Source organism: Schistocerca gregaria, chromosome 4, assembly GCF_023897955.1.
Source record: "Schistocerca gregaria isolate iqSchGreg1 chromosome 4, iqSchGreg1.2, whole genome shotgun sequence".
Taxonomy (NCBI): domain Eukaryota; kingdom Metazoa; phylum Arthropoda; class Insecta; order Orthoptera; family Acrididae; genus Schistocerca; species Schistocerca gregaria.
The window spans coordinates 88388141-88409002 of NC_064923.1; the positions used below are offsets into that span (position 1 = coordinate 88388141).

The window sequence follows — 20862 nt, forward strand, 5'->3', positions numbered from 1 at the left end:
ATACTCATAGAAATTTCTTGTTATGAAACTAATATCACATCATGAAACCAAAATGGTGGTCTAAATGACAGCAACATCATACCATCAAGATAAGTCACAGGAAGTAAAGGAGTTCTGAAACAAGAACCTATTATTCACATTAACTATTTCACAATTTCAGAATGAGGTTTTCCACTGCAGCAGAGTGTGTGCTGATATGAAACTTCCTGGCAGATTAAAACTGTGTGCCGGACCGAGTCTCGAACTCGGGAACTTTGCCTTTCGCGGGCAAGTGCTCTACCGACTGAGCTACCCAAGCACAATTCAGTTTGGAAGGTAGGAGACAAGGTACTGGCAGAAGTAAAGCTGTGAGGATTGGGCATGAGTCGTGCTTTGGTAGCTCAGTTAGTAGAGCACTTGCATCCGAAAGGTAAAGGTCCCGAGTTCGAGTCTCGATCCGGCGCACAGTTTTAATCTGCCAGGAAGTTTCTATTTCATAACTCACTCTGAATGAGACAAGATGGAAAAAAGATACATAGACAATTGGAAAATATCACATCACAGTATATCCCAAAGGTGAATTAACAATTAGTACAGTTAAGACATCCCTCTTGATACTTCTTTTTTGGAAAGTGAAATCAATTAATTGAAAGGTAGGAGAAGACTGTAATGTTACAGAATCTACAAGTCACACAAGTTACACTTCAGAAGCTTCCATATGTTTTTCTGGCTGTCAAAATATGCCCTACCTTCAGTTTGAAATACACGTATTGCCACTATTACATTCCCTTATATACTTACTTGTGTACTTGTCTTTTTATTGGACAGCATGTTTTCAATATTTTTGCCCATTTCTTCAATATCTGAACTATCTTCATCAGAGCTTTCACCTTCATCTGTCGAAAGGACTTCATTTGATGATAATACTCTATTCTGTAACTCAAATATTCGCTGACACTCTTCCTTGTACCTGTGAAAATACATATACCAGGAACTTAATGTAGAGTCAGTTAAGAGAAAAATAAATAAAACCAAAGTGTTAACACATTTTTTCCACAATTCTCTTTCTCTTCTGGGTAAAATAATCCCTCTTTCTGATCTGTGGACAGTGACTATTCAGGTGGATATTGTAATTAGGAAAAACAAAAGTGGCATTCTATGGCTCGAGCATGGAATATGAGATCACTTAATTGGATGGGTAAGTTAGATAATTAAGAAGTTGGTAGGTTGAAGTTAGATACCGTGGGAATTAGTGAGGTGCAATGGCAACACTAGCAGGAATTTTGGTCAGATGAGTACAGGATTATATACATAAACTCAAATAGGTGTAATGGATAAGTAGGCCTAACAATGAGTGAGAAGATAAGAATGTGGATAAAGTACTATGAAAAGCATAGAGAACATAGAATGGCCAAGATGGACATGAAGTGAACACCCATCACAGTGGTAGAACTGTATAAGTCACCTAACTCCACAGATGATGATTCAAATGGCTCAGAGCACTATGCGACTTAACTTCTGAGGTCATCAGTCGCCTAGAACTTAGAACTAATTAAACCTAACTAACCTAAGGACATCCATGCCTGAGGCAGGATTCGAACCTGCGACCGTAGCGGTCGCCAGGTTCCAGACTGTAGCGCCCAGAACCGCATGGCCACTCCGGCCAGCCACAGATGATGAAGAGATTGTGAGACATATGATGAGGTACAAGAAGTCTTCAGATAATTAAAGGAGTTGAAAATTTGTGATTGGAGACTGGAATTGGACAGTAGGAAAAGGAAGAGCAGGAAAAATAGCTAGAGAACATTGACATCTACATCTACAACTACGTGATTACTCTCCTATTCACAATAAAGTGCCTGGCAGAAGGTTCAATGAACCACCTTCAAGCTGTCTCTCTACCATTCCACTCTCCGACAGCGCACGAGACGAACGAGCACTTAAATTTTTTTGTGCGAGCCCTGATTTGTCTTATTTTATCATGATGATCATTTCTCCCTGTGTAGATGGGTGCCAACAGAATGTTTTCGCAATCAGAGGAGAAAACTGATGATTGAAATTTCATGAGAAGATCTCACAGCAATGAAAAACGCCTTTGTTTTAATGATTGCCACTCCAATTCACGTATCATGTATGTGGCACTATCTCCAATATTTTGCGATAATACAAAATGAGGTGCCCTTCTTTGTTCTTTTTTGATGTCAACAGTCAGTCTCACCTGATGCGGATCCCACAGCGTACAGCAATACGCCAGAATAGAGCGGACAAGCGTGGTGTAAGCAGTCGCTTTGTAGAGCTGTTGCACCTTTTAAGTGTTCTGCCAATGAATCACAGTCTTTGGTTTGCTCTACCAACAACATTATCTATGTGATCGTTCCAATTTAGATTATTTTTAATTGTAATTCCTAAGTATTTAGTTGAATTTACAGCATTCAGATTTGTGTGACTTATCACTTAATCAAAATTTAGTGGATTTCTTTTAGCACTCACGTGAATAACTTCACACTTTTCTTTATTCCGGGTCAATTGCCACTTTTCGCACCATACAGATATCTAAATCATTCTGCAATTTGTTTTGGTCATCTGATGACTTTACAAGATGGTAACAAACAATCTAAGATGGCTACTGAGATTGTCTCCTATGTTGTTAATATAGATCAGAAACAATAGAGGGCTTATAACGTTACCTTGGGGAACACTGGATATTACTCCTGTTTTACTCAATGACTTTCCTTCTATTACTATGAACTGTGATCTTTTTGACAGGAAATCACAAATCCAGTCACACAACTGAGGCGATATTCCATACGCAAGCAGTTTGGTTAGAAGATGCTTGTGAGGAACGGTGTCGAAAGCCTTCTGAAAATCTAAAAATATGGAATGAATTTGACATCCCCTGTCAGTAGGACTCATTACTTCATGAGTTCGCTGATGACATTGTAATTCTGTCAGAGACAGCAAAGGACTAGGAAGAGCAGTTGAACAGAATGAACAGTGTCTTGAAAGGACGATATAAGATGAACATCAACAAAAGCAAAACTAGGATAATGGAATGTAGTCTAATTAAGTCGGGTGATGCTGAGGGAATTAGATTAGGAAATGAGACACTTAAAGTAGTAAATGAGTTTTGCTATTTGGGGAGCAAAATAACTGATGATGGTCGAAGTAGAGAGGATATAAAATGTAGACTGGCAATGGCAAGGAAAGTGTTTCTGAAGAAGAGAAATTTGTTAACATCGAGTATAGATTTAAGTGTCACGAAGTCATTTCTGAAAGTATTTGTATGCAGTGGAGCCATGTATGGAAGTGAAACATGGACGATAAATAGTTAGGACAAGAAGAGAATAGAAGCTTTTCAAATGTGTTGCTACAGAAGAATGCTGAAGATTAGATGGGTAGATCACATAACTAATGAGTAGGTATTGAATAGAATTGGGGAGAAGAGGAGCTTGTGGCACAACTTGACTGGAAGAAGGGATCGGTTGGTAGGACATGTTCTGAGGCATCCAGGGATCACCAATTTAGTATTGGAGGGCAGCATGGAGGGTAAAAATCGTAGAGGGAGACCAAGAGATGAATACACTAAGCAGATTCAGAAGGACGTAGGTTGCAGTAGGTACTGGGAGATGAAGAAGCTTGCAGAGGATAGAGTAGCATGGAGAGCTGCATCAAACCCGTCTCAGGACTGAAGACCACAACAACAACAACTTCATGAGTAAAAAGAGCTAGTTGTGTTTCGCAAGAACGATATTTTCTGAAACCGTGCTGAATGTGTCAATAAATCGTTTTCTTCGAGGTACTTCATGACTGATGGAAGAACAAAAACAAAATGGAAATGAAGTATGCAAAAGAAAATAAGGCCTACTAAAACTAGCAGAAAATGCAAAGCGTTTAAGTAGGAATGGCTAGAGGAGAAGTGCAAGGCTGTAGTAGAAGCCTGCATGGTTAAGGGAAAGATAGATGCTGCCTACAGAAAAATTAGAGATATCTGTGGAGAGCAGAGAAAATCCTGGATGAAATCAAAAAGTTAAATGGTAAGCCATTACTAAGCACAGAAGGGAAGGCTGAAATGTGGAACAAATATACAGAAGCCTTTGAAAGGGAAAAAAAATTGAAGACAAATTTATGGAAAGAGAAAAGAAAGTAGATGAAAATGAGACGAGGGATTTGATATTGCAAGAAGAATTTCAAAGAGCACTGAAAGACTGAAGTGGAAACAAGGCTCCTGGAGTAGGCAACATTCCTTCAGAATTACTGAGTTTCTTGGAAGGACATGCCATGACAAAACTATTCCATCTGGTATGCAAGATATGCGTGACAAGTGAAATAAATTCAGACTCCAAGGAGAATGTAATAACTCCAAGGAATTAAAGGTGTGGAGGTAACTGAACTATTAGTCTAATAAGACATGGTGGCAAAATATTAACACAAATTGTACTCATAAGAATGGAAGGACTGGCAGATGGCGATCTCTTGAAGTATCGGTTTGTGTTCCTGCATTTGTCCTGGACCATACTAACTCAACAACTTATCTTAGAAGATTGAGTGAAGGAATAAAAACCTCTGTTTATCATGACCAAAAACAATGGAAACTCCATGTACGAATATCAACAATATTAGAAAAAGGATAAATTGCTACTCACTGTAAACATGATACATTGAGTAACATGCAGGCACAATGAAAAAACTGTGCATTCCAGTCAAAATTGCCAAAAGATTTCTCTGACTCTACAGCTGGATGTTATAAACAGGCACAACAAAAAGACTGTTACAGAGGAGTCTACAGATATGACAAGAAAACACACACACACACACACACACACACACACACACACACACACACACACTCACTCACTCACTCACTCTCTAACAAAAGCAAAATATGGTGGTTGTGTGTGTGTGTGTGTGTGTGTGTGTGTGTGTGTGTGTGTGTGTTTTCTTGTCTTATCTGTAGACACCTCTGTAACAGTATTTTCGTTGTGCCTGTTTATAATATCCACCTGTAGAGTTAGAGAAATCTTTTGTCAATTTTGACTGGAATGCACTCTTTGAAATTCTGAAGATAGCAGGCACAAAATACAGAGAGTGAAAGGTTATCTAAAACTTGTACAGAAACCAGTTTGCAGTTATAAAAGTCTGAGGACCTGAACACGTGGCTGTAGTTGATAAAGGAATGAGAAAGTAGTACTATCTTACCACTGTACGATGACCGTTTGCATGGTGGCTGCCAGGAATGACAGGTGGCTCATCCTGACCTAGTATTGGACTGCCAAGAAGAGAGGAGCAGTGAGGAGAAGGCAGAGCTGACTCCTTCCCACAGTTCTGGTACCATTATCTGTCATTTTATGGTTATACGAAAACTGAGGTGACAGGTGCAGTTATATTGGCAGAACTCTTGAGATAAGTGTACATTTTCTACATCTACATCTACATCCATACTCCGCAAGCGTCCTGACGGTGTGTGGCGGAGGGTACCTTGAGTACCTCTATCAGTTCTCCCTTCTATTCCAGTCTCGTATTGTTCGTGGAAAGGATTGTCGGTATGTCTCTGTGTGGGCACTAATCTCTCTGATTTTATCCTCATGGTCTCTTCGCGAGATATATGAAGGAGGGAGCAATATACTGCTTGACTCCTCGGTGAAGGTATGTTCTCGAAACTTCAACAAAAGCCCGTACCGAGCTACTGAGTGTCTCTCCTGCAGAATCTTCCACTGGAGTTTATCTATCATCTCCGTAACACTTTCGCGATTACTAAATGATCCTGTGACAAAGCGCACTACTCTCCATTGGATCTTCTCTATCTCTTCTATCAACCCTATCTGGTACGGATCCCACACTGCTGAGCAGTACTCAAGCAGTGGGCGAACAAGCGTACTGTAACCTACTTCCTTTATTTTCAGATTGCATTTCCTTAGGATTCTTCGAATGACTCTCAGTCTGGCATCTGCTTTACCGACAATCAACTTTATATGATCATTCCATTTTAAATCACTCCTATCGCGTACTCCCAGATAATTTATGGAATTAACTGCTTCCAGTTGCTGAACTGCTATATTGTAGCTAAATGATAAGGGATCTTTCTTTCTATGTATTCGCAGCACATTACACTTGTCTACATTGAGATTCAATTGCCATTCCCTGCACCATGCGCCAATTCGCTGCAGATCCTCCTGCATTTCAGTACAATTTCCCATTGTTACAACCTCTTGATATACCACAGCATCATCCGCAAAAAGCCTCAGTGAACTTCCGATGTCATCCACAAGGTCATTTATGTATATTGTGAATAGCAACGGTCCTACGACACTCCCCTGCGGCACACCTGAAATCACGCTTACTTCAGAAGACTTTTCTCCATTGAGAATGACATGCTGCGTTCTGTTATCTAGGAACTCTTCAATCCAATCACACAATTGGTCTGATAGTCCATATGCTCTTACTTTGTTCATTAAATGACTGTGGGGAACTGTATCGAACGCCTTGCGGAAGTCAAGAAACACGGCATCTACCTGGGAACCCATGTCTATGGCCCTCTGTGTCTCGTGGACGAATAGTGTGAGCTAGGTTTCACATGATTGTCTTTTTCAGAACCCATGCTGATTCCTACAGAGTAGATTTCTAGTCTCCAGAAAAGTCATTATACTCAAACATAATACGTGTTCCAAAATTCTACAACTGATAGACGTTAGAGATATAGGTCTATAGTTCTGCACATCTGTTCGACATCCCTTCTTGAAAACGGGGATGACCTGTGCCCTTTTCCAAACCTTTGGAACGCTTCGCTCTTCTAGAGACCTACAGTATACTACTGCAAGAAGGGGGCAAGTTCCTTTGCATACTCTGTGTAAAATCAAACTGGTATCCCATCAGGTCCAGCGGCCTTTCCTCTTTTGAGTGATTTTAATTGTTTCTCTATCCCTCTGTCGTCTATTTCGATATCTACCATTTTGTCATCTGTGCAACAATCTAGAGGAGGAACTACACTGCAGTCTTCCTGTGTGAAACAGCTTTGGAAAAATACATTTAGTATTTCGGCCTTTAGTCTGTCATCCTCTGTTTCAGTACCATTTTGGTCACAGAGTACTATGTGGGCATTGTGACTGTTTATTAATGAGAGTAGTTCTGGGACCTTTCTATAGACACTCCTGCAGTTTAAGATTAGCAGATTAATATTGTTATTCCCTGTTGCATTTTGCCTACTCCTATCTTGCTGCGTCTCAGAAGGTGCCCTGTTGGGCCTAGGGAGGGAATTTTCTAACCTAAAAAACCCACATGTGCACTCCACACGTACTCTGAAAACCTTGTGCCGCTTCCTGCGTCTAGTGCATGCCTGACCTATTCAGAGGGACCCTACATTTTTCCACCCGATAGCGGAGGTCGAAAAATTTGCACCCCTGTTCCCCGCAGAATCGTCTGAGCCTCTGGTTTAAGCCTTCCACTCGGATCCAAACCAGAGGACCGTGATCGGTTCTGGGAACGATATTACAAATAGTTAGCTCAGATTCCACCCCGCGAGTGGTGCTTTCTGCCTTCACCAACTCCACCAACCGCTTGTATGAACTGAGGATGACCTCTGAACCCTGATGGCAGGAGTCATTGGTGCCGACATGAGCAACAATTTGCAGTCGGGCGCACCCAGTGCTGTCTATCGCTACCGGCAGGGCCTCCTCCACATCTCGGATGGGATTAAATCTGCCAGGAAGTTTCATATCAGTGCACACTCCGCTGCAGAGTGAAAATCTCATTCTGGAAACATCCCCCAGGCTGTGGCTAAGCCATTTCTCCGCAATATCCTTTCTTCAGGAGTGCTAGTTCTCCAAGGTTAGCAGGAGAGCTTCTGTAAAGTTTGGAAGGTAGGAGTAAAGCTGTGAGTACCGGGTGTGTGTCGTGCTTCGGTAGCTCAGTTGGTAGATCACTTGCCCGCGAAAGGCAAAGGTCCCAAGTTCGGGTCTCGGTTGGGCACACAGTTTTAATCTGTCATGAAGTTTGATATGGACATTTGTAACTGCGACTGGAACGGTCGCGGAGTTAAAGTGATGGAAAACGTGGCGGGACCAGCGGAGTGGCCCACAAACAACAACACAATGGGAGAGGACGGACACGACCAACCAAGAACAGAACGAACAACAAGAAGATCGAAACAACAGTCTCAAGGAAACCTAACAACCACATCCACTCGTACACGGAACAAGAAAGTAAGTAAGCTGTCTAACACGAGTCAATGTGTCCAGAGACGTACGCAAGATTAGACTCGCTGGCTGAGTGAGAAGCAGGCGCTTAAATTTCTCTATCGGGGGCGCCACTATTGGCCGCTGGAACCATGTGTTGCACTGTGGCGCCCTCACACTAAATGCAGGCCAGGAGGCGTGCGCCCCCACAGCTTACGGCGCGATGGTGCAGAGACCTCTAGGGGCCTTTGACGTCCATGACATCTGGCAGGGATTCAAATTCCCCTTGAAACTTGCGCGTTGGGGCAAAAACACCCCGGACGGTGCTGAGGTGGGCGTAAGTGGAATGAGGAGCCGGGCACATCAACTGCTATTGGCGGGGAGGATGGGATGCCCGAAGTATCCACGACAGCTGATCCAGAGTCCATGTCAGGGGAGCGAGCCGCCGATCCACCCGAGGGCGGAGAGGGCTGGCGGCAGGTCCGCAGGGAGACGGCAACTGGGGACAGGGATGGTGACTCGAGGACCACGTCCGCACCCGAAGGAGGTAGGAGAAGAGGCGGCGGTGCGAGTCCCATGCGGCACGCGGGTGGAGCTGGTTATGATGGCAGTACTCCTACCCTTTCGACGCCTGCACTATCACACGCTGCCCATGGGCCGCGGGTGTCCAACCCGCATTACACCCGAACTCGTGGGCCCACAAGGCCGTGCTGGGGGCATACCACTGCGAGGGCTGGGAGTGGGGGCAGGAGGAGGATGGCATAAGCAAATGGAGCAGGATTCGTGGCTGTCGCCCATGAAGGAGCTCTGCTGGACTGCGTCCGTCAATTGGTGTAGTGCGATAGGTGCTCAAAAACAGGGTGAGGGCCGAAGTGCTTGGAGATGTGTCCACCGACCTAGCCAACTGGTGTTTAAAAGTGCGGACAAGCCTCTCCGTTGCGCCATTGAACGAAGGGTGGAAAGGGGGGCTACGGATATGTTTGATACCGTTGGCCTGACAGAAGTCGTGGAAGGAGGACACCATGAATTGGGGATCATTATCAGAGACCAATGTGTGTGGCAGGCCCTCATTGGTGAGAACCTGGGCCACGACTGTGAGTGTAGCCTCCATGGTGGTGGATGGCATGTGGACAATATATGTGTATTTCGAGTTGGCGTCAACAATGAGTAACCACATGGACCCCAAAAACGGGCCTGCTAAATTGACATGGATGCGGTCCCAGGGCCAGCGAGGCACAGGCCAGGGTGCAAACGACTGGGGGGGGGGTGGGGGGCGAGCTTGCCTGGTGACGCGCACAGACAGCACCCGAAGCCGCAAGTCCGGAGGGATGACCACCCTGTGGGCATCTGACTCAGTGGCCAACAGAAGTACATCCTCAATAAAGGAGAGCCAGTGGGACAGGTGGTGCCAGGGGCTGAAATTGGACTGCATCTGACAAGTAACATAGTAGGGCCACCTGTGGACCACATAGTGGAGAGCCCACTGCAAGACAGGGTCACGGCGGGTAACCGCAGCAATGTGAGCAGCCATGAGAGGCAGTCTGCCTAGTGCATCCCGGTGGGCAGAATCAATGTGAAAGCAGAGGACCTCCTGTTGCTCAAAGGCAGGATCGGGGCCGGCTGAGATACTTACAAAGCGTCTGTGTTAGCATGATGTGCAGTGGCCTTACACCAGATAGTGTAATTGTAATTATGTAAAAACAATCCCCAGCACTGGAGACGATGAGCCATCTGCTCTGGAAGGTGAAAGTTGGATCCGAAAAGTGTAACCAAGAATTTATGGTCCATCAGGAGGGTGAACTTCGCCCCAAAGAGATAGGTGTGACATTTTTGGACGTTGGACGTCGAACACGATCGCCAGGGCCTCCTTTTCAATCTGGGAGTAGTTCCGTTGTGCTGGGGTCAACATCTTAAGAGGCATAAGCAATGGGCTGAGCCCTCAGCATCCTGGTGCGTGAAGATGGCCCCAATGCCATATGCCGACACATCAGCCACCACAACCAAGGGGCGGTCCAGAGCGAAGGGAGTTAGGCAAGGGGCAGACGTCAGCATCACCTTTAAATGGAGAAAATCCTGGTCACAGGCAGCAGTCCAAATAAAAGGTACCCCTTTGCGACACAAGTGATTGAGGGGTTGAGCAACGGAGGCAGCCTGGGGCAAGAAATTTAAGTAATAAGTTTGGAAGGTAGGAGACAAGATACTGGCAGAAGTAAAGCTGTGAGGACAGGGCGTGAGTCGTACTTGGGTAGCTCAGTTGGTAGAGCACTTGCCCGCGAAAGGCAAAGGCCCCAAGTTCGAGTCTCGGTCCGGCACACAGTTTTAATCTGCCAGGAAGTTTCAAGAAGTAACCTTGCCCAAAAACACCTGCAGTTCAGGTAAGTCCTTGGGACGAGGAAGGGCATCAATGGCCGCGACATTATGACCTGAAGGGCGAATGCCATCTTTGCTAAGCCAGTTGCCTAAGTATTTCATTTCTGGTTGGGGGCGGGGAAAAAAAAAAAAAAACTTGTCCAGCCAACAACGTAAACCAGCAGATTGTAGAGCGTGGGTTAAGGCACTGAGGTTTTGCAAATGTTCCTGGCGGCAATGTCTGGTGAACAAGATGTCATCCAGATAATTCCCACAGGCAGGAATAGGCTGTGCAAGCTGCTTCATGGGATCGCTGGAAAATGGCCGGCATTGAAGAGACACCAAAGGGAAGGCGCTTGCACTTATACAATCCAAAAGGCATGTTGATAACCATGGTGTTCTGAAATTCAGCATCCAAGGGCAACTGGTGGTATGCCTCAGCAACGTCAAGCTTTGGAAAATACTCTCTCCCAGAAAGCTTGGCAAGAAGGTCTTTCTGTCGGGGGAATGGGGTAAGAGTCAATGAGGGACTGAGCATTTACTATAGTGCCGAAGTCCCCACACAACCGAAGGGACCCACTGGGATTCCGTGTGACCACCAATGACGTTGCCCAGGCGCTGTAAGTTACAGGCTCCAGAAGGCCAGCGGCCTGGAGCCGAACAAGTTCCTGCTTGACCACTGGCTGTAAGGCCACCGGAAGGGGCCAGGCCCCGAAAAAAGTAAGGCTGTGCATCCGGCCGTAAGGTGATGTGTGCCTGAAAACTGGAAGTACATCCGAGATCCGTTGCAAACAATGACGCAAAAGCAGAGCACAGATCGTCCAAGTCTTGCAAATGAACAGCTGTGGACACAACCTTAACTTCGTTGGAAATGGAAAAGCCAAACAATTGAAATGCATCCAGGCCAAAATTATTCGAAGCCGATGGATGGTCAACGACAAAGAGCCGGGAACACACTTGAATGTCGGGACAACAAACTGCCCATGAAGGGGAATGGAACCATCTCCGTAGGCGACCTAATGGCGAGAGGGAGGTGACAACACAGGAGAGCCCAGGAGGTATATGCCACCATATTAACCAGGGGGACGGTGGCCCAGTGTCGACCTGAAAACGGACATCCTCAGTGAAAAGGCTGAGCATGAGAAAAAGCTTCTGTACTGACGGGTCATCCTGTGGGACGACCGATTGCACAGCATGGACTGTATCTAGAGGCCCAGGAGGGACAGGACTGGAGCGAGTCGAGCGACTACGACAAACCGATCGGATGTGGCCCTCCCTGTTACACAGGATGGGCACAATCAGCCCACAAATGTGCAATAAAGCACTGTGGCGAAGATGAAAGTGAGTAGAGCGACTGGCAACCGGAGGCGCCGATGCCATAGAGACGTCGGACAACGAGGAGTCCCAATGGCGCTGCCATGGTTGGCCGGGCCATAAGACGCTTGATAGCCACCTGAGTAATTTCAAAGGAGTGGGCAATGTGGAGAATCTTTTCCAAGGAGGGGATGTCGAGTTTCAACACCGCAGTACGGACCTCAGGATCGGAAGCCAGCTGAACCACCACATCCTGGATCAGGAAATTTGCACACAAAGCCTTACACTGCTGATTGGTGCACGTAATATCACATCAATGGCTGAGACCCTGCAAGTCCATGGCCCAGGAACGATACAATTGACCAGGATGTTTATGGTACTGGTGAACTCCAGCCGAGAGGAGACCGCATGGTAGCATTGCGGATAATAGTTTGTCAGCAAAGGCATATCTCCTGGAAAGAGAGAGCCACAGGATCGGACAATGGTGCCAACTTGCGGAGAAGAACGAACTTGTCTGGGGAGGCCCAAGACAAAAACAATGACCGCTGCAAGGAGTCGTCCGTGACTTGAAAAGTGGTGAAATGCTGTTTCAGCCAATGTAAGTAGGTTTCCCAGCCGTCTTTAGTGTCATTAAAGGGTTGAAACGATGGCGGATGCGGGAAAGCATCGGACACTCAAGGACTCGGAAGCTGTTGTGGTAACGCGCCATAGACATCGACTTTGTCCGTTAGCAATCGCAGCGACTGCAGTAAGATGTCTAACTGGAGCTGCTGCTGCTGCATGAGCTGCTGCTGTTGCTCCAGCAGACAGACCAACTTCGCCTCAATACCAACAATGACCACTGTTTACCTCGTCGCCAAAATGTTGTAACTGCGACCGGAACGGTCGCGGGGTTGTAGTGATAAAAGGTGCGATGGGACCTGCGGAGCGGGCCTGCGAATAACAACACAACGGGAGAGGATGGACACGTCCAACCAAGGACAGAACAAACAACAACAACATCAAAACAACGGGGGGAATGTGTCCAAAGACGCATGCATGATTAGACTCGCTGGATGAGCGAGAGGCAGGCGCTTAAATACTCTATCGGAGGCGCCGCTATTCGTTGCTGCAACAATGTGTTCCACTGTGTCACCCTCACACTAAATGGAGGCCAGGAGGCATGGGCTGCCACAGCTTACAGTGCGATGGTGCAGAGACCTCTAGGGGTCTTTGACGTCCATGACATCTGTTGGGAATTCAAATTCTGCGGCGCGGGGTATCAGAGACATATGCCACATAGTAAAGGAAAAGTAAGCGAAACTTGGAAAAGGAATTGATTGTTCAGGGAGAATAAATAAAAACTTTTGAGGTTTGCCGTCGAAGGTATAACTTAGTTGGAGACGGTAAAGCACATGGAAATACAATGGACCTGAAAGATTAGTCAAACAGAATGGATAGTGACTTGAAAAAGAGTTTATAAGATGAGCATCAAAAAAGCCAAAATACAGGTAACGGAATGAAGTGAAATTAAATCAGGCAATTCTGAGGAATTAGATTAAGAAATGAGGCAGTGAAAGAATTTATGAGTTTTGCTATTTGAACAGCAGAATAAATGATTATAGACAATATAGGGATGGCGAAAAATGCAGACTGAAAATAGCTAGAGATGTCTGTCTGAAAGAAAAGACAAATAGTTTAACATTTAATATAAAACTATGTGCCAGGAAATTTTTTTCTAAAAGTATTTGTCTGGAGCGAATCCTTGTACAGAAATGAAACACAGATAATGAACAAAACAGACAACAGGAGAACAAAAGGTTTTGAAATGTAGCCTTACAGAAGATTGCTGATATTTAGATAGTTTGATTAGATAATTAATGAAGAGGTACTGAATCAAACTGAAGGAAAACTAGCTTTGACTAAAAGAAGACATCGTTAATAGGAAACACCATGAGGCATCAAGGAATACTGCGTTTGACAATGGAGAGCAGTGAGGGAGGAGGGGGGAGAGGGGAGGGGGAGGACAGAAATTGTAGAGGGAGACCAAGGCCTGAATAGAGTAAGCATGTTCATATGGATGTACAATGCTGCAGTTATGCAGAAGTGAAGAGGTTTTTACAGGATAGTCTAGTATGGAGACCTGCGTCAAACCAGTCTTCTGACTGAGGATGACAATGACGACGCTGAAGACAACAACAACAACAACAACAACAACAGTAATTTCCTATTAACCTGCAACAACAATTCACTAAAAGTGTACCTAACAAGGAAAACTCCTCATTACAAACTCCCTCCCACCTTATATATACTGATAAAATGGCCCACTGGATAGCCCATCAAAAACTGACCACAGATCAAGCATGAAAACAGGAAGGAAGTGTACAGAACTGCGAAAATAGAAACAGTGAATGGTTCAAGCTCAAGATGTGCAACATCAAATGAGTTGCAAGCACCACAGTCTTCAGTAGTTTTTCCAATTGTCAAACTATATACTGGCTATGTAAATAAAATAGAAAGAAACTTCCACATAGGAAAAATATATTAAAAACAAAGATTCCAAGACTTACCAAGCGGGAAAACGCCGGCAGACAGGCACAATGAACAAAACACACAAACACACACACAGAATTACTAGCTTTCGCAACCGATGGTTGCTTCTTTAGGAAGGAGAGGGAAAGACGAAAGGATGTGGGTTTTAAGGGAGAGGGTAAGGAGTCATTCCAATCCCGGGAGCGGAAGGACTTCCCTTAGGGGGAAAAAAAGGACAGGTGTACACTCACACACACACACACACACACACACACACACGCACACATATCCATCCGCACATACACAGACACAAGCAGACATATTTAGGCAAAGAGTAAGGGCAGAGATGTCAGTCGAGGCGGAAGTACAGAGGCAAAGAAGTTGTTGAAAGACAGGTGAGGTATGAGCGGCGGCAACTTGAAATTAGCGGAGGTTGAGGCCTGGCGGATATCGAGAAGAGAGGATATACTGAAGGGCGAGTTCCCATCTCCGGAGTTCGGATAGGTTGGTGTTGGTGGGAAGTATCCAGATAACTCGGACGGTGTAACACTGTGCCAAGATGTGCTGGCCATGCACCAAGGCATGTTTAGCCACAGGGTGATCCTCATTACCAACAAACACTGTCTGCCTGTGTCCATTCATGCGAATGGACAGTTTGTTGCTGGTCATTCCCACATAGAAAGCGTCACAGTGCAGGCAGGTCAGTTGGTAAATCACGTGGGTGCTTTCACACGTGGCTCTCCCTTTGATCGTGTACACCTTCCGGGTTACAGGACTGGAGTAGGTGGTGGTGGGAGGGTGCATAGGTCATGTTTTACACCGGGGGCGGTTGCAAGGGTAGGAGCCATAGGGTAGGGAAGGTGGTTTGGGGATTTCATAGGGATGAACCAAGAGGTTACGAAGGTTAGGTGGACGGCGGAAAGACACTCTTGGTGGAGTGGGGAGGATTTCATGAAGGATGGATCTCATTTCGGGGCAGGATTTTAGGAAGTCGTATCCCTGCTGGAGAGCCACATTCAAGGTCTGATCCAGTCCCGGGAAGTATTCTGTCACAAGTGGGGTACTTTTGGGGTTCTTCTGTGAGATGTTCTGGGTTTGAGGGGATGAGGGAATCTGCTCCAGTCCTGAATCCCTCGACCATTACACGAACAACCTGAAAACAGCTTTTGCATCCCGCAACTACCCTCCCGACCTGGTACAGAAGCAGATAACCAGAGCCACTTCCTCATCCCCTCAAACCCAGAACCTCCAGAAGGTGTACACGATCAAAGGGAGAGCCACGTGTGAAAGCACCCACGTGATTTACCAACTGACCTGCCTGCACTGTGACGCTTTGTATGTGGGAATGACCAGCAACAAACTGTCCATTCGCATGAATGGACACAGGCAGACAGTGTTTGTTGGTAATGAGGATCACCCTGTGGCTAAACATGCCTTGGTGCACGGCCAGCACATCTTGGCACAGTGTTACACCGTCCGAGTTATCTGGATACTTCCCACCAACACCAACCTATCCGAACTCCGGAGATGGGAACTCGCCCTTCAGTATATCCTCTCTTCTCGATATCTGCCAGGCCTCAACCTCCGCTAATTTCAAGTTGCCGCCGCTCATACCTCACCTGTCTTTCAACAACTTCTTTGCCTCTGTACTTCCGCCTCGACTGACATCTCTGCCCTTACTCTTTGCCTAAATATGTCTGCTTGTGTCTGTGTATGTGCGGATGGATATGTGTGCGTGTGTGTGTGTACACCTGTCCTTTTTTTCCCCCTAAGGGAAGTCTTTCCGCTCCCGGGATTGGAATGACTCCTTACCCTCTCCCTTAAAACCCACATCCTTTCGTCTTTCCCTCTCCTTCCTAAAGAAGCAACCATCGGTTGCGAAAGCTAGTAATTCTGTGTGTGTGTTTGTGTGTTTTGTTCATTGTGCCTGTCTGCCGGCACTTTCCCGCTATATACTGGCTATAATATATGAGTCATGTGGTAAGAATATATTACTGGTGAGAGTAAATGTGACAAATGGTGCAAGCAGGTGAGGTACACACAGACCTCTCATATATATGGAAACAACAAATAAATGGATGTGAACTATGTTACAACAAAGGAATTCAAGAAGCAAACCTGTCCCTTCCTCACACTTCACAATTGGAAACAGATGTTACAACAAATTTGAATCCATCAAACAGAAATGTCAATGACCAGATGGACAGTTCATAATTTTTAGGAGGAAAAAAAAAAAGAGGGGCGGGGTGGGGAGACCATAGGGGAGATCTGAACATGGATTGCTCCTTTGCCAAGTTCAGTATACGTTCTTTCTGTTTTCATGCTTCATCAGTTTTCAGTTTCTGACGGGCTATCCACAGGGCAATCTTACCACAAAATCTGAGGAGGGTGCAATGGGAAGCTTCTGTTGTAAGAAGTTAGTGTGGAAATAAAGGGCTAAGAGGCACAAACTATAAAAATAGATATGGAGAAGTTCATTAAACAGAAAAATGGAGAATATGGGGAGGATGGAAACAAGCACGAGAAAGAGAAACAGCTATCAGATTCTCTGTTGATGCCAATTGTTTACATGCACAGCCATAATTTTGAGACATTTGTTTCCACTAAAATATATATAGCAATGTAAGTTTTATTTGATTAATGAAAGGAGTGAAGTTGACCACTCACTATATATTGACTGCACACTTTCAATTGGCCCCTGAGTGAAGGATGCTGGGAGTGGAAGCTTGTGATCACATTGTAGCACACACTGGCTGCTGAGTTTAGCACTGCCTGTTTTTCCCAGAACAGCGAGCTTACAGCTCTTAAACAAAATGAACACTAATCGATTAATGCATTGTAGAAGTGACACAAAAGTTGATTGAAGAGTATCTAGGTGGACCAAGTACAGCCTCTTCGCTTATTTTTGTAAATGATCACTGTGCAAAATAATGCACATGGACCAACACTATATTCACATTCACTAGTCACTCTTATGGTGCACAATACTATAAGGGTGGCAACAATCTTGAGCATTCCAGGGCTGCACAACAATCTCTAACAATCACAGAGGGGTCAAAGAAAAGTGTGTGATCACTAGTTAAGGCCTTGTGCTGTCAACAGACATATAAAGAAGATTACAAATGTTGTAGAGCTTTTGGACAATATCCTCCTTCAGAGCTAAAAGACATTTATATTTCTAGTATTAAATCTTACTTGACATACAGGGTGTTCAAAAAAAGTATCAAAAATTCCTACAGGGAATTATATTGGTCAAAACTAAAATTATATATCTAAAACCTATACCTGTTGAGATATAGAGCAATCTGTCCTCTCATTCCCATCTGTCTGTCACATAGGAGTAGACGCTATAGACAGTGTTGCAAGTGATAACCACACATCATGAAACGTCCCTCAGCCCCTCTTCACAGCGAATCACAAACTCAAACGTCTGGCTCCATTTTGATTGTGTCACATGCACTGGTCAAATGTTCCTGTAATGTCTGCACATAGCTAACAGGTTGGGCATACACCAATGCTTTTAAATGTCTCTGTAGCCACAAATCAAAACTGACCTAAGTCTGGAAAATGAGACGTCCACGGTATGGGACCACCTAGACCAATCCATCACTCATCGAACATTGCATTGAAGTACAGTCCCATGATAAATAGAAAATGGGGGTTGTGTCTTGTGCACAAACCACAGTCGTCATCTTTCTGCAAGCTCAACATCACCCAATGGCACCAGTAATGTATCATGCAGAAATCAGTGATACAAACAACACCTGTTAATCTATTTGATAAAGTGTATGGCTCTAAGAGATTGCCACTGATGATTGCTGCCCGTAAATTGATACCGAAGCAATCCTGATGCCTCATCTCCATGGTTGCTCAAGGATTGGCATCTGCCCACATGCACTTATTATGGTAGTTTACTATGGCAACTCTTGTGAATCCAGCCTCATCTGTAAATAAAATGCAGGCTGTCAATATTAAAAATTGCTTGTCACAAGTAAAATATCCGCCCCATGCCTCAGAAGGTATTGATGTCCGAACATAAAAGTACAGGATTTTTTCTTTTTTTGACCAATACTACCTCCTGTAGGAATATCTGACACCTATATTTAAAAAACAAAAAAACAAAAAAAAAACAACAACAACACCTGTGTAAGTACTGCTGAATGAAATATTTTGCTAAGCTAAGGTACTATGTCACAAAATCTTACACAGAACTGATTTTTAAGGTAAAAGTTGTTGCATGGCACATACTGGTTTTCACAATTCTCATGAGCACTGAAGATCAGATCTGAATGTTCAAGCAAACTTCAAAAAGCATTAAGACACTGATAAGAAACTTGAAATTATTACTGAATAAAAAATCAGAGGGGAAGAATTTAACAGATCAATTTTGCATGCAGGCCTGAAAATAAATTACTATTAGACTGAAATCTTTTATAGCCAGCAAATAAATAAATAAATAAAACCACACAGATGAACAATTGTATCAAAAAACCACGCTGTCAATTATTGGATTTAGGACAGTTTACGATGACAGCTGGATGAACAGTATGCACATGGAGGTAAGGATTGGTTCTGAAACAGAATGTTTACGAGGGATTTAGGGCAGTTGAAGATAGCCGCTGGATGAAAAGAATGCATGGGGAGGTGAAGGGTAGCCCCAAACAGAATGGTTACAATCAGAGCAGTTTTCCATTTCTGACTTATAACAGTGAGACACTGATTTTATCTGAGGTAATCATTGAAATACTGAGAGTGACAACATCTACAGATGCATGGTGGGTACTACTAGGTGAGTGAGGAAAACAAATAAATGGGTCTGGAAACAAACTTGAAATGAAGACATAATTATGACTAGAATTAAAATGAATAGCAAGGCAAAAACATTATCACTAGACTATGGAAGTGATATGTTGAATTCTAACAGATAAGAAAAGACCAAGAAAACTATTTAACAGATTTTTTAAATTATATATCTCAGTTTCAGGCCATCAATAGTCTCGGATATTTTACTGAGTCATCATATGATTTGAATAGGTTACATAGCAACTGGCTGCTTATGTAACGTATTCATAGCATCCGACGTTAATTTTGTAATGAGTCAAAACCAGTAATGACATCAATTGTGTGATCTCACACTGAAACATACAATTAAAGAAAATACAAAACGTTTACGTAAAGCAGTATGCCTGGGCTGTGTTACATAATGATAAGTTGGAGGCATTCTGGAACAATATGCATAAAACAGAAAAATATAATGTCTCAAAAAGTCTGAAATATGTTTTTGTCTTGCAGTATATATCAAATGTCCAACCATAATGTCAATGACAATGATAATGATGATTACATAGGAAATAATTCAAAATTTCTCATAGGGTGGTTCTATATCCCTCTGGATATTTGCAAGGTTTGTACACTTATTATTCACCTCTCTTGATGTTCAGCAATAGAGAATCTATTCCCACGAGAAAACTTTGTCATTCCTTCTTCTCCTGCCTTTGCTTTTTCAGTTGAAAGTGTTCGGACAACATCAATAACTTCCCATCGAGATAGCTTCTTTATCTGCATAAAGAAACAAGCAAAGCATGTTAATCTACCATTCAATGCTTCCAAGAAAAAACTATTTATTGTTTATTAATATATGCAGTTCACAGTTATAAAAAAAGTAATTCTAAAGAGCACGTGGATCTATACAGTGAGCTGTATGTCATTCTACTAACAGCCATCACTCTTATGAAATAGAGATCTTTTAGTGAATGTTGTAGCTATTAGAATCAAACAATCGAAAATCCAGGATGGAATTTAACAATATCATGAAAAGGATAGTTGCTACTCACCATATAGCACAGATGCTCAGTCGCAGATAGGCACAAAAAAAGAGACTTTCATAAAATGAGCTTTCTTCCTACAAGACCTTTGTCAGAAAAGGACACACACACACACACACACACACACACACACACACACACACACACACACAACCACATCTTCTCCCCTGCCCTCTCTCCACATCATCCATGCACACTCCCAGCAGCACTTTATCAACCCTTACACCAATCCTGTTATCCCTCCTCCACTCCCCCACCCACCCAGCCACCCCCTTGCCCCCATCTGGTTGCCTCTGCAGTCACTTGCTGCTGCTAGTAGTCTGGCTTCAGCTGCCAGACAGTGGGCAAATGCGTGCGAGTTGTGTGTGTGTGTGTGTGTGTGTGTGTGTGTGTGTGTGTGTGTGTGTGTGTGTTTGTCTGTTTTCGACAAAGGCCTTTGTGGCCAAAAGCTCATTTTGTGACCATCTTTTAGCTGTTATAATAAAATGTTAATCAATGAGATTCTTCAATTTGTAATGAACAATAATTAAGCTTCAAATATCTGAATCTAATGCACAAATTTTTGAAATACAATAAAGCTGATAGATGATCTTTTGTTTCATTGACAAAAAAACTTCACACCAAATAATGGTATGAGAACAGAATATAATTCACCATACGAAACAAATGGTAGACAACCACCTCCCACCCCTCGCCCCTTCTGCCTACAACAAATA

At 44.0% G+C, this 20862-nt stretch overlaps 1 protein-coding gene across 1 annotated transcript in view; it reads right to left on the reverse strand.

Moving 5' to 3' along the window:
• Positions 1-20862, reverse strand: part of LOC126267005 (transcription initiation factor TFIID subunit 1-like) — a 230107-nt gene that overhangs the window by 50377 nt on the left and 158868 nt on the right. Inside the window, exons 16-17 of the mRNA XM_049971767.1 lie at positions 19747-19880; positions 781-949 (exon numbers count right to left, since the gene is read on the reverse strand). Coding sequence (XP_049827724.1) covers positions 781-949; positions 19747-19880 — 303 coding nt within the window. The remainder of the gene's footprint in view (positions 1-780; positions 950-19746; positions 19881-20862) is intronic.